General features: G+C 38.5%; 1 protein-coding gene across 4 annotated transcripts in view; it reads right to left on the minus strand.

The window, feature by feature from the left end:
• The window catches only part of myot (myotilin), a 35,035-nt gene that overhangs the window by 15,670 nt on the left and 3,757 nt on the right, over positions 1–15,608 (minus strand). For 3 of the 4 annotated variants that reach the window (XM_033633289.2, XM_033633292.2, XM_033633288.2), the window contains exons 2-8: positions 7,918–7,969; positions 7,441–7,642; positions 7,127–7,189; positions 6,801–6,942; positions 5,389–5,412; positions 4,266–4,385; positions 3,929–4,133 (exon numbers count right to left, since the gene is read on the minus strand). In XM_033633289.2, the coding sequence (XP_033489180.1) occupies positions 3,929–4,133; positions 4,266–4,385; positions 5,389–5,412; positions 6,801–6,942; positions 7,127–7,189; positions 7,441–7,642; positions 7,918–7,925 (764 nt within the window). In that variant the 5' untranslated portion in view covers positions 7,926–7,969. The remainder of the gene's footprint in view (positions 1–3,928; positions 4,134–4,265; positions 4,386–5,388; positions 5,413–6,800; positions 6,943–7,126; positions 7,190–7,440; positions 7,643–7,917; positions 7,970–15,608) is intronic. The other variant, XM_033633291.2, reaches the window with a different exon arrangement.

The raw sequence follows: 15,608 nt of genomic DNA on the forward strand, positions 1-15,608 counted from the left end.
CACACACACACACACACACACACACAAACTGCTTGGCATTGTGGGTAGGAGAATGTGAAGATGACCTCAGTCCTCTGTATGACCGGTGACAACAGAGAGATGACAATTTAAAAGCTTAAGAGACAGATAAGATCATTTTGGACAGTTTCAAAGAGCCTGGTAAACTTTTGGAAAATAAAATTATCTGCTGGATTCTGAAAATACTTCAATACTATACTGACGCATTATTCATACCGGGTGGTGAAAGATAAAATGCATAATTTTCATTGAAAGAGGGATTGTGAATGAGCATAATTTTCTCCATTCATTCAATCTTTCTGTCTACCTGATGATCAGAAACAGAACTGGATTCATTCTCATAAAGGTGGACAAATTAAGCATCTCATCACTGTTACAGCTTTTCAGAATAGTTCTGATCAACCCAATAATATTACATGTATCAACTGCCGCAATGTACCTTCAACTCAGCCTGATTGGTAGTGCTTTTATAAAACTGGAATTTCTACCTTCAATACAGTAACTTCAAAAATATTGATATTCAATACCATTTTCAATACCATGGGGAAAACTGACACTGAGGGAATACAATTATATTATATGATTAAATTCTTAATAAAGATAAACATAGGAAGGCTAAACATAACAATGACCTTTTTTTTGGTTAGTAGCAGAGAACAGTAGAATGACAGTAGTAAACATAAGGCTAACAATAAGGAAGAGCGAGAAAGCACTGCTGGTACCGGTGTACTGATGCTGCAGAAAAGGAGTATCAAAAAGGTTTCAAATATTCAGAATGGATAATGAGCAATAAATCAATATTTTTGACAACACTACTAAGTGAACGCAATAAACTGACCAATCATGTCATAGTCCTCCCTCTACATATAGCACCATTTTATCTTTTAATAGACAAGAATATTTTGTCCTTGAAAAGTTGAATAATTTTAAACATCTTTCGATGCCATTTTAGCATATTTTGATGACAGCCAGTCAAGAGTTGAAGCCAAAGGCGCTCAGGATAAAACACTCAAAAAATAAAAAAACACAGAATCACTCTTAGATGTGCCAAACATACCGTGCAAAACATCTAAAGGAAAAAACACAATTTATTTTCACAGGTGAAAGTTACCTTTACTCAATCATAATAACTACACATTCTCACCATGGATCTGAGATCATTACTTTTCCTGTAGGGAAAAAGTCCAAATCAACAATAACCCCTCGCTTTACAGATAATTCCATTTCGTCATCTAATAATCAAATCAAATTCAACCATCAGATTAACTTCTGGTTGGCCAGAGAACCTCAACATGACCTTAAAAGCCAGACCACTGCCAACAGTTCATGAACAACTGTTGTTGTGTGCAGCACTGAGGAAGGGGGGTTTCTGAAGGACACAGACGCCATGTCTGCACTTCACATTACAGATGAGATCATAGCGCTGAACACCGATATGGACACATAACACTCAGCCAAACATACTTCACACCATGAAATACGCACTGGATTTGAATATGAACCAAAGCATCAAGTCAAAGTTTAACTTACACTCACTGAAGAGAATCAAACACCAATAAAACAAAAGCGGTGGTAAAGTGGTAAAATATAACTTTATATGTCACTAAGTAGCATCTATAGCATTCTTAACTATGCTATTTTTCATCTGCTGTTATATTACGTAACTTTTAGTGGTATGATTTATGAACAGGCTATATTTCTCATCAGTTGAGAATTCATTTGCGTATTAAAAACTGCAAAACACTGTTGTATTCACAAACTAGTGTCTCATTAAGGATGCCCATTTTTCCACTCTTTATCACTGCACACGAACACACCATTCCAGCAAACTTGTTAATCAGTCACTTCAGTCCTCACACATTGTTTTCAGTATTTCCTCACTCATACAAAAAGTAGCCTAATGGTGGGTAGTGCACCCATGGGACCACCAAATACAATCCATTAATGGGACACACTGTTCATAGCTGCCTCACGTTTGAGAAAACAAATGACAGCATCATATGATCAACAATATGAGCTCTGTTGTATGACAGCAGGTAAAGGGTTAAGTCTGAAGGACACACAACCCATATCACCACTTTACAGATGAGCTCATAGCCCAATCTAAGGCACCACTTGGCTTAAGTATGGGCTGCCTGGCATATAGCAAACAACTCAAATACACAATGAATACCCGCATTTAAGGCGCCTCTCTATGTGGATCCCTGAAGCAGCTCCAGACAGTTTAAAGAAAAGTAACAGCTAATATTATAATTCACTTCAGTTCAGTAAATTAGATATGTGTATGGACACTAATATCTCTCTGCTTTCACTAAGTTTCAACTGTGTCAGGGGGTTTTCAGCTACACTTCTGTGAAACTAAGAAGACAACAGTGTAGGCTACAGATAAATTATACGCCACCTAGTAGAAAACGAGGAATGACGTCGTTGGATTAATTGAAACTATATGACGACTGTCTCTGTGACAGAGCACCAAACCAGATGACACAACGCCCCCCAAAATAGACTGAAGTCCACTTTCCAAGTGCTCTCAACATAGTTTGACCTTTTCAGGAGGACACTGCACACATAGCACGTTTTTATGACATAAACAAGGAGGGAAAATTAACTTGTTTAAAGATTAACGCCAGTTTAGAAATACATTAACGTTGAGTTTGAGAGGTTTCAACTGTGACTGCGGCTGCAGGTCGAAAAGCAGCCGTTCAGTTACCTGTTTAACGACAAGAGGACATTTTCTTACCTCGTTAAAGTTTCCGCACCCTGTCCTTAAACTTCGGTACCGTAAAGTTACCGGCTGAATGAATGTGGACTTTCCCTGTGTGACGGGGAGCCCAAAGTAACGATGAGAAGCAGCGGGAGGCTGGACTACAACAGGTGACAACGCGCGCTCACGAGAGGAGATACAGGGTCGCGCGGGTGCAGCTGATTGGTTCAATTTTGTATGGAGATAGATGAGTCTCAATAGTATTCATGTGAGCAGATCGACAACTAATGTGTAATCTGTAAATATAAAACACCTTCTACAAATACAAACAAAGATTTGTCTACTCAGATAACTATTTTTGCAAATATAAAACAGATCTGCAATTACACAGTCAAGTTTAATAAAATTTTATTTTTTAAGGACTCCTTATACATAAAATACATATTTGCAAGCGTAGAATGGAGATTCACAAATAAAAATGAATTCATAAATATCTGTTGGAAAGTTGTAAATGTTGGAAAGATATTTTGTTTAATTTGTAAATTAATTAAATGTATTCACAGACATTTTTTATTTGTGGATTTGTATTTGATGCTGCATTTTATTTTATATTTGCAAAGCAGTTTTTGTGTGTTGAAGGTGTTTTATATTAACAGATTACACATTAACACCACAGACTGTAAAAATAATTAACACATAGATTGTCGATCTGTTCAACCAAATAATATTACGACCGATCTCAGCATCCTCATCCCAATTGCATGTATTCAACCTGGTTCATACACAGAGCTCCTTGGACTGGCAGAGTTGCCTTTACAAATGATTTAATCAAAAATGATTTATTTATTTGTATTTATTATACATTCTTATTTATTTATTTTAACATCAATTAGCATTTCAAAGCCCTTCTCAAAAGCTTCATGTTCTTATTAATAGGCCTAAATAATAAAGCCTATTCAGTCATTGATCCTATTAGGCAAGTCTCATGAAATAGAAAGAAAGAAAGAAAGAAAGAAAGAAAGAAAGAAAGATGATCTTGAAAATTGGCTTGCTTTACAATTTTAGAATGATACAACAGTGACCTCCTGTGGCAAGAAAGATGAACTACTATCCATCTCATATGTGCCTACAATGTCGGAAAAAAAACTTATGCGCTTGTGTGTGTGTGTGTGTGTGTGTGTGTGTGCGTGTGTGCCATCCACTCACTCTGCCACAGGGATGTCATCCTCTAGAGTGCTGTCAGGCCACTCAGGAGGGGGGAGGGTCGTGGAGTCAGGCAGCTGAGATGGAAAGTCTTCGGTGCTCTGTCTGAAGGAGGAAGTCTCCTGCTGGAACACTGCCTCCCTTTCCTGTCGGAGAGAAACTGACTCCTGCTGACCAACGGCCTCGATCTCCAGCTGCTCCTCCAGATCTGCAGGGAGGGGTGTAGAGCAGGAGATGAGTGGGTCTTAAAGCAAGTCTGATCATTTTTATCATATGATATAACTCAACAGGTGACCTTATATTAGATAAATTACGGCGCTGTATAAATTAACTATCTGACCATTGTAAACTTCCAGGAGTGCTGAGCAGGAGACCGTGCCGAAGGAGTTGAGGGCCACACATTTAAACAGGCCAGAGTCTTCTGGAAAGGCCTCTGTGATCACCAGTGTACACAGCTCCTCTGCACAGGGTGACACCAGAACATTAATGCATTTTTTGTGAAATGAAAAGTGTCATTTCCACACAGAATTAAGGCTGCACGGTGTCTAAAGACTAAGTGAAGTAATCATACTTAATAACTGATGTACTGTGTTTTTAATGAATGTTTGCTTATAGTGTCAGAAAGGCCTTCAATAAGTTTGTGGCCCAAGAGGGGCGATAAAATAAATTCACATTCTCTCTTGAAACCAGTGAGAAAGCACTCAATGAGTCAGGTTACGATACATTGAATGATTATTTTGATCCTTGTTCCTTGATACATGTCACTCACAATATCTTACATGATTGCACCATAGTTGAAGTTAAACTAATTTCATGCTGTTCCCTCTCGCTTCCACATGGAGTCGCTGTTGTGCCAATCGGCAAAGTTCTCTACATCAATAACATTATATTTTCTGACAAAAAAAACTGTATGATATGTTTTTACAGTTCAGCTATCAAATATGTGTATGCAACAGTATACTCCCTATTGGTATAAGTAATGTGTGTAGGAATATGTTGTTCTGTATGAAAGACACATGTACTGTAAAACTTGTAAGCTGACGTGGCTGGAATCAGTCAGCCATCTTTCACCCTCTGCTGACAGCAGTTCTGAGCACTAAACTTAAAATATGATGTGAAATATGAAACCATATCCCAGTCCAAAACCTTCATACCAGTGTTCCCCAACATCTTTGGCTTGTGACCCCTTATAATGAAGCTAAGCCCTCACCGCACAAGTTGTTAGCTGTTCAACCATGAGAATAATTTTTCATCTAAGGTTTGTTTCATCATGACGACTATCAGGGGACCAAAGAGGTGAAACTATTCCGTTTTTCACAAAAACAGAAGTTGATCAAATTGAGAGCAAAGTAAGAAAAGATAAACAATCTTCTGTATCAGATTGACCTCAGGACTCGCCACCCCCTCACTCTGAGAACCACTTCTTTAAAACCATTATTATGTAACCAATAGTCTGGACTTACCTGGCACTGATGCAGAGCTGGCCTCTGGGAAAACAAGAAGAGAGAAGAGTTATTTCTTATATATAATGAAAAGAAAGTTATCAATCCAAGATGCTACACATACGAAATGAATCACTTAGCAGCACAACTGTAACGTTGCCAGACATGCAGTCAGTGGTAATACAATGTTGAAGTCATCTATTCATGCATCAGTGGCGCCCCCAGAAATTTTATATAGGGTTGGCCAGATGGGGCCACTGAAAATTTTGGGGTGGCACACTAACACCAAAAGTCATAACTGAGTGTCAAGAATTATGCTGATGAAGTATACTATAGGTTAGTTGTAAACTATGTCAATATGGAGAGTAAATGAATCACATACTGATACACTCTGGTTTCTTATTTTACAGTTAAAACAAGTTATTATTTGATGTGCATAGACTAATAATGTGTTATGTATCTATACATGTTGGGCAATTTATTGTCCTTCAAATAGGCTGCTTGTACTTTTCCTTAAAGAGACAAATATGCAGCTTTAATTTGAAGTAGTTCATTGATTTTAAAGAACAAAACATTTGCTGTGGGTATGTAAGGAACCCATTTTCATTCAGAAATCTTGAGGTGAGAGTTAAAGGGACCCCTTTAAAAACGGCCACACCATTTGCTCCCTCGCCAAATTTTTTAGCCCCCTTCCTGACAAGCTATGCCCACATGGTTTAAGCTGGCGTTGCAAATTTTTATGATCTATCAAATGAATTGTAATTTAAAACAAACAAAAACATAAAAAACTTTGCTTATACCAAACAATACTAAATGTTTAATCCTCAATCAAAGCTCGCAGTGACATATTGCATATTCTCTGATAGCATTGCATAGCCTATGAAATATAAAGAGGTCTAGACTTATGAAACACTAAATAATGCTTTGCTTGGCCAGCTTTATTTGCCATACCCTTCTTCCAGACCCAAAGATGGCTGCCTTGTCATAAATTAGTTTTATTGCACCCTTTTTTTGCTGATGCTAATTATTGAAAGATGCTTTCAAAATACACCATTCGTTTGACAGAATGGCATAGGATTTGACGGGAAACTACATAATGTCTATATTTCAGAATCAGATGTTTTTTGATTGATTAAATCTAATGACCAATTAATTGATTGTCAAAGAATCATTATTATCCCTAGTTTGTACTGATTAAAGCCCAGATACCAAGACACCTTTGGGCTACCTTAAAAATTGAGCATGCCACAGCCTCCTAGAGACAGTAACGTCAGCTCCCAATTATTTTTGCCAAGGGCCAGCAATTTTATCGGGGGCGCCACTGTCATACAGCCTCAAAAAGACTTTCTGTTAGTGTAACCAGAATCTGAAGTCAAATCCATGACTCATGTCCCAGTCATATAACCCCCACCCACGGCCAAACACACACTCACTCTTGCGTAGTATCCTAAAATCATCAGAGTCCAGCACTTGCTCGTCTTCTCTGTACCACATGACCTGCAGGGGTGGCGTTCCCCTCAGCCTGCACTCCAGGACCACCAACTGGCCTTTCACAGTGGACACATCATGGAGGCACTGGCAAGGGGGATGATGATGGATGCAGGGGCGGAGAAATGGAAAGAGGATAGAGGAACAGATTTCTTAGAGGATATTATTGCAATCAGTAATCTTTTGTCTGTGTCATCCAAATGTTTTCCTGATTTTCGTCATTATTTTACTTTGTACTCATTCACAGTAAGTGTGTTTAAGTGTGTTTTACCTTAACAAAAGTAGGGGCCACTCCATTCCCTGAATACTGTTGATTGTAGATGGGACTCTGAGTCTGGAAATAGATCAACAATCATTTTACTTATTTGCTGGTTTGTTTAGGAACAACTAAATCTACACTTTTAAATTAGTAAACTGTATACAGTCACTTCTTATACTATCCAATGATCTAGGTCCCAGCCTATAATATCAATATAATATCAATTATACCCCATATTCCATATCTGAGTTTCAAAAGTTCAAAGCTATGTCACATTCACCTCCCCAGAAGTTTCATTTAGAAGTCTGTGTTAATTTGTGACACACATTGTGAGGTGATTCATTGGAATTTGTAGTAACTACCCTCTGAGGGCTGACACACAGCGGCTGCACAAGGCTGGAGTGTCTCTGAGCGAGCACCGTGGAGGAGGAGCAAGAGGTGGAGGAGCAGGAGGAGAGCTCTCGGGAGGATGAGGAGGAGGAGATGGTCAGGGACATGGTGCTGGTCTTTTTCTGCACACTCTGGATGCTACGCAGTCACATATCAGCACAATTAGGACAAAACTTTTCTGCTTATATATGTTTGTTTTCTTTATTGTTATATAGTAACTCCTTGATATGTAACCTGGGAATTTTATTATTTTACAGTTCATTACAAAAGACTACTGAGATTTTGTGCACAGCTGTGCAGTTGTTTTTTCTTCCATTCAGTTTGAAGTCAGTTAAGTTTCTGTCTCTCTCTGTTTTGTGTGTGTGTGTGTGTGTGTGTGTGTGTGTGTGTGTGTGTATGCAGGTCTAACTTACTGAGCCATGTTTCAGGCAGTCCAGGAGGCAGTGACAGAGGTTGCTTTACTCTCTATAAACACAGAAGCAGAGTGTCAGACATGTTACACTCTCTCCTTCCACAGCTTGTATTGCAGTTATCACTGTTATAGAATCTTGTGTGTAACTGCGGACACCCAGAAGACATTCAGGTATAGAGATAATAAGTAGAGTGATGAGAGATGCATGGCCAACAAAATCTCTCCTTGGATACTGAAAGGGTTTTTTTTACCTGCAGAGTTTCTGACCCTGAGTACAGACAATATTTGCAAGCACCTGAATTATAACAAAAAAACTGAAAAAATATGATTCTGCAAAGAAGAAGTTTGCCAGTACACTCACTCAGTCTGACTGAGCTACTTTGTTTGGCTGTTCTGATTGTTGGCGGCATTATTGGTCACTAAGAAGTAGTGAAGCATTGAGAGAATGGTAACTGGACAGAGTACTATGGCCGCACTTAAGTAGTTTATAAAGTTTTGATGAAGTTGTTTAAATAAGTAATATTCACCAAATATGAGAACAGCTGTGTAAACCCAGAAATCCTGCTGTTCTGTCTGCTCCTTCTTAAAAGTTATCACTGGATTGTACGGAAGCCCCGTGAGGCAAATGAGATTTTTTTTTTTCCAAATGATCATTTCTCAAACCTTTTTCAATTTTCTTTCTCTCCATATGTGAAAACAGGTAAGGGGAAAAAAGGGAAAAAATTCACATTTGGAAAAATTATCCAGGAGTTTTTTTTTTCTTTTTCTTTTTTTTTTTGCAGATGGGGAAGAAAATGAAATAGAAGTGTAAGAAGAAGCCTGTGTGTGTTATTCACTGTGGAATTCCTGACAGCAAAATCATTCAAACAAATGTTGAAGAGGGAACACCAGGTGGTCAGTTTGATTTGATTCACACACTTGTCTTAATATTCATAAAACACACACACAAAGAAAAGAAAACCAAAACAGAAAAAAACAGATTCAGTCCAACACAGACATACAGGGACAAAACATATAAAATGAAACTACATAAAACAAACTAAATGGCATGTAGCATTTGGTAATCTGCATACATTAAAGGCATGACACAGGAAAAAATACTAAAAGTGTATGTTTGAAATATGAAATATGGAAGCCGAAGCATGCTTTTTGTTTGATACAGAGTTTAAAAAACACTTTCCTGTTGCAGTCTACTAATCAAATCTGTAGTTTACAGTAGAAACATGGCTGCCTTGATAGTCAAATCCCATTTTCAACCACTTACTCTTTGTCTTGGGCAACAATACATATCTAATGCATAAGCTGAAAATAACATGTATCCAGCCTACGTCCAAACACATGTTCAGTCCTATCTTTGTCGTGTCTGACGTGGTAACATGTGACAGAAAGTGAACCTCATCAACCACCACAGAATTACCACACACACACACACACACACACACATACATATGAACACATATGTGCATTTAAACGCAAAGTGTACTCTTTCACCTCCAGGCTAACAAATGCATCATTTTCTATGTACTAGATGACTAAATGTGTCCATCCTGGTCTCACTCTGTTTAGAGATAGTATGGGGTAATGCAGCTAATCATTCATTTCACACCCATCTTTTCACACCCAAAAGACCCCCGCAGGTCCCAGCCTGTTGCCCTCCGTGGCTCTGTCCTGGGCCCAGAGAAGGAGCTGACAGAGAACGCTGAGGTTCAGGTTTCCAGGCTAAATTAAACTCCTGCCACCTCCTGAGCACAGCAGAGACTCTCTGACCTGAGATAAATCTCTCTGTCTCCATTAACAAGACATATACAAGACAGCGGAGTGTGGAGGAGAGAGGGTAAAACTTTCCTTCACATCAGATCTTTGCCCCTGCTCGGTCTTTAACCTCCTCCATCTGAGTTTTTCCGCTCTGACTGCCTGTCAGTGAAAGTGCTATACAGGGATTGCAGCACTAACATCCACATAGACTAAACACCATGGACACCAGAGGATCCCAGTTTAACAATAAATAGCTGCAGCATGTACAACATCCACATCTACATCCAGTTTTCCCCTCAGATAAACTCCCAGCAGGTGTGTTTTCGTGTCTGTGTGTACCTTGGTTAAACCTTCCTGTTGATAAAACAACAGCTGCTGCTGAACCCCTCGTATCAATTGTCTCCCGGTTACATAACCGAAGGTTTTAAAGCAGTGGCAACAAGCTGCATTCACACATCATCACTAATCTGTTGCTGGCAAGCAGTAGATGGATAGAGACATGCAGGAAGTGCTGGATGAGTTCAATGACGACCGAAACAAGCACACAATATAAAATCATAATGTAAAATCAAGGTGCAGTAAATGTTCCAATTAAAGGATTACTACAGCAATTTTGTCTTTGCATTTCTACAAAGTCAGTAGAGACATATTAAAACAGGATGGACAGAATTGAAACAGCAGGGGACAAGACATCCTGACTGAGTATTTAGTATGGGTCGAGCTCCAAAAACACTGGTTACTACATTTCCCATGATGCAACGTGACAGTGTCTATCAAGAGAGCCTCCCTTCCTGATAAACCACCATGTATTTCTAAACGTCATGCCTCCAGTTTGTAATGCTGGCATTGTTTTAAAGACTTTAGTTCTCGAGCTCAAAGCAAGACAGCCCAGATTACATCACTGTGATGTCATTTATGACTGTAACTCGATAAAATCGAATGTAAACATCTCATACACTGCAATGTCCTCACTGATAATGTTTCAGAGTGGGGTGAATTATATTTAAACCAACCAAACTCCTATTATATGATGTTCAGCATGAGTAAAATCTAATGCAAATATTTCCATAGAATTATTATCTATTGACATTTAATTCATTTTATATACAAATGAGTTGGTCAGTTCAGAGGTGGGTGAAAGTGGCTGAACCAGATCTGACATTTTAAAGGTCCCATATTATTCTCATTTTCAGATTCATACTTTTATTTTGGGTCTCTACCAGAACATGTCTGCATATTTTAATGTTCAAAAAACACATTATTTTTTTCATTCTGTCTGTCTGAATACACCTGTGTTCACCCTCTGTCTGAAACACTCCATTTTAGCGCCTGTCTCTTTAAGCCCCCTCCCCGAAAAAGCCCAGTCTGCTGTAATTAGTCAGTTTTACCAGGTCTTCCTCACCTGCGCTCTCAGCTTCTTTTCAACATCACTGCAGAGGGAGAATGACTGTAACGGCACTGTACCAGCACTTTGTACTTTCATAGAGTTTTATATAGTTTTATTGCTATTTTGTTGCTAGGACAACAGCTTTGGTCCCTGTTTACTTCCTGTCAGCTACTGAATTAACAAACATTTCAACAGGAATTACAAAGGGACCCATGGAGAATGTTTATGTTGTCTATGTAATATAGTTGTGACATCACAACTTCCTGTTGCTTTGTTTAAAGGCACAGTTTGTGAATGCAGACTGTGTGCATTTCTCTGTCACTTAAGCATTTTGATACTTTAACAGTATTTATATTGCACATATACCTGCTTTATAATAAAAGATGACACGGAAATTAGACTTTTTACAATATAATAATATATACTATTACTTGTACTATAACATCCACATAATGCATCAGTCTAAGCCCACTCTGCTCCTGTGGGGTCCAAATAAATAAAGTGTAGTCCCTTACTGACCCAATAAACTCCACCAGTGACCTTGAGTCATGTGTGAAGCTGCAGGCTACTTTTGGATCTTCATCGATAATTTAGGAAACGCATTGTACTAACAGATTTACACCACAAATAGCTCCAAACAAACCCACCTGCAGGGTATTTGGTTGTGTGGATACAGTTACAATACAATCTACTGCATATATGACTTGACTAATTTGACTAATGTCGCACTGTATCATAGTCATTAGACAGGTCAAAAATAAAAAATTCAGGATTCTAATCGATTGTTTGGCCTTCATATTAAAATATAATGCCTGTCTATAAAGGTCGAAAATAAATTTAGCCTGTCCAACTACACAACGTAACACAGCAAATGTGTTGTGTTTTGCTTTTGCAATCAAGTGTGGTGACCTGACATACAACACTGGAGTTTATGTGCCAATGAAGAATACTGGCTGGTATTTATAACACAGTGTATCTTCCTGGGACGATGTTTATCATCCCAACTGTTCTGCTACACAGGACAGAGTGGCTGCACTGTCTCTAATATTCAGAGCTGTATATTACTGTGTTTTTGAAGGCAGAGCCACCTGTTCTCACCAGACAGGAGAGATTCAGACGCTCAGGATGAGTCATGGTGGGGAACTTTGTCATCCAGTTTCCTATATATGCAGTTTTCAGAGTCTAGCAGTATATATGTAGGATTGGAGGGAAACACTACCAGGTGATTCATTTGTCAGCTGTTTGTTGCCATAGAAATATCCTCTCGCCTGCATCATTTTGGCTTATGTAACTGATTTCATCCATTAACAGTGTATACAGTATATTAAACACAAACCATGCACTGTGCTTCTTAATCAGACGCCTGTATCATTATTATTCATTAAAGAGAAAGGAACAATCCTGGAATCGGACAGATTCAGGGGAAAGAAGAAAAGAGGAGGAGACCAGCGCCATCACCTACCCACAATCCACCTTGTTAAATTTAAACAAACCACCCACTGTGTAATTCCAGCCCTGCATACAACACCATGAAGCCTCCAACCCCCAGCAGCTCTCAGCTGTGGACAGATTTAGTGCAGCAGCATATTCTCACAGCAGAGCGGGATGTGTTAAAAACCACCAGTGAACAATCATTGCATAAGTCTGCGGGCTCCTCTTTGATTGACGGGGCATCAAAATCTATTGAACATTAACATCAGACACTGCAGGAGACTTGAATCCAGCGGCAGGACAACAGTTAAAAGCACCGGAACAATTCATATACCTGCACAGTGTGAAACTGAGCACCCTTCATGAATGCATATACATCACTGTAAATCCAAACAGACACACAGCTGCAGCAGAACAATAACAATATGGAAAAAAATACCAACTTTCCTAGAAATGGATCACATTCATGTTTCATGGAGCATTCATTGATGCTGTTAGTTCTTTCTTTTTTTTTTAATCAGATCTTAAATAAAGCTCACAGAAACATTTTATAATCATACAACTTGATGGAATAGTGACTGAATTGCTGTCAAGCTATAAACAAGTGTTTTATGTAGTCTTAGGTAATTTACATTTTGAGCTTAGAAGGTTTTGCACTGACAGCTGTATTATGCAAATCATGGTAACTCTTTATGTTATTTACTCTGTAATTTCCTATTAATTTTAGTTTCTAGTGAAGATTTTTTTTAATTTAGTATTAATTATAGGGAAATTAAATATAAGAAATGTTCTGTTTAATAACTCAAGTAAATACTCATTAAATCTTCATGGTGAAATCGCATGCTTTACTGTAGACAAATCAGACATTTTTACATGTTCAGTTGGAATAATTGGAATTCATTACTTACAATTTGAAATCATGGACCAGTAAAGTAAAGTGTTGTTCTTTTTAACATGTAGAAGAAACTACTGATTAGTGAATGTCCCATAATAAGTAGCCTACTGTAAAAGCTGCGCTGGGCAGCTTAGCAATTCGGTGCTTCCAAGTGACAGTTGGGGATGAGTCGGCTACTTATCTAATCCCGAGGAGTAAAAAGGTTGAATGACAGTTGAATGATTTAAAGTTGCCACCAAAACCAGGTTGTTAAGTGTTGTTTGGTATGATGACACTCTGTAGTCTCATTTAGCCACTTGTTAGCAACCACGTTTTTTAAGGTACAAAAAAGCTTCAAAATGTACATGTGGGGTATTTACTAATGTATGTTGTAGAACAAAATGTGAAAGTCTCTTAAGCTTGTGTTAACCACAGACCTTATTTCAAGCATCTTATGAAAAACTAATTCAAAAAAACCCTTTGACATCAAGGCAAGGGAACTGTGAGTGCTATAATGCTAACTCATTTCCCGGTTCCAAGGAAGGACAATATAAAAGAAGGAAAGGTCATGAGGTCATTGACAGGGGGTAGACTTTGGTGTCAACTGAAGTCTATTGGAGTGAATGGACTGAAAAATGACAGAAAAATCCTTCCATCCGATTTTTTTTTTCTTTTTTTTTTTAAAGATTATTTTTATGGGCTTTTTGCCTTTAATGGACAGGACAGTATATAAAATGGGGAGAGAGAGAGAGTGTGGAGTGACACACAGCAGGGGGCTGCAGGCCGGAATTGAATCCGCGGCTGCTGCAGCAAGGCATTGCCTCTGTACATGGGGCGCTGGCACTATCCACTACGCTACTGCACCCCCTTCCATCAGATTTAAAAAACCCATTACATGATGCTGACTGAAGTTTTTAATCTAAATGTGTGCGCTCATTTCCCTTTATGTCTCTGTCCAGCAGCAGCATCTCAAGCCCTTGTTAGGTCCAAGATAGCTAATGCAACATGTTGATAGCATGTACATGTATTTGGTTATCAATACCTAACCAAACTTTTATATGTTAATGATATTTAATAATATTCAAAAGGGCTAATGTTAAATAATGTTTCCTAATGTTGCCAGGAGGTGGTCCTAATCACCAAATTATCATAAATCTGGACATTCATCACTTAACGGTACTTGTAACTTTGTTTATCAATGAACTAAGTCAGCATTTGCACTTTGTTTAGTTGAGGTTAGCCTGCATTATCTCTGTTGAGTCACCGCACATTAATTTGGACCATTAATATTAGTAAGCAATCATCCTGCTGAAGGTGTTAAAAAAACAGACAGGGAGCTGTGGTGTCGGTGAGAAATAGCAAATGTTAAAGCCTCTCAAGCTTAATTGTTATTATGACTCATGTGTGCTAGATAATAAACGTTAGATAACTGATGTTGGTACGAATGTAAATCACTGAGGCAAACTACAAGGCACTGTAGCATACAGTCAAGTCCTAGTTACCAAACTGACAGGCAATGTCTTTAAGTCCAGCCAGAATAATAATCAGCGCCATTAAAAACTGATCTGATTATAAACGCAGTCTGGTCGGACATGCCCAGTTTGTTTATGTATCATGATGTAATGTTAGCTATCTTGGAGCAAACAAGGTCTTGAGATAGAACTGCTGGGCAGAGACGTGATCTGTTTAGAGACTGATGACAAGGAAAACAAATACACATATTGACATAAAAAAAACATTAATTAACATTAGGTAATGTGTGTTTTTCAGTCTGGTGTAAGGATTCTTCAGTCAAAGGTGTAACAACAAAGATATGATGGGTTATAGTGCGATTTGCCGTGCCTGCCCCATTGACTCTTACATAACTGAAACCAAGTCTGGCTCCTAGAACACTGTCACTGACGTCATGACCTTTATGTCTTTTATATTTTCCTTGATGTGTCTCACTGAAGGAGCAGAGTGTTTAGGTTTGGGGGCAGACAGCATGTTGCCTGTTACATGGTGTGGGCTGCCTTGTTCGATGCAGAAGCACTAAGAACATTATATCTAACACAGTTTAAGCTGTATATTTTATTTTACAAATTTAATAGAATAGTTCAGTGCATTAAGTGCTGAATGGTTCAATGCGGATATGTGTTTTGTTACACCCCTATTGCTTAACTGTGATATTCACTCAGTCTCTGACCTCTGACCTCCCTGCAGATGAGACAAAGTCCAGAGTGAATTTCACTATGAGCAAATGAAA

Source organism: Epinephelus lanceolatus, chromosome 7 (assembly GCF_041903045.1).
Source record: "Epinephelus lanceolatus isolate andai-2023 chromosome 7, ASM4190304v1, whole genome shotgun sequence".
Classification (NCBI taxonomy): domain Eukaryota; kingdom Metazoa; phylum Chordata; class Actinopteri; order Perciformes; family Serranidae; genus Epinephelus; species Epinephelus lanceolatus.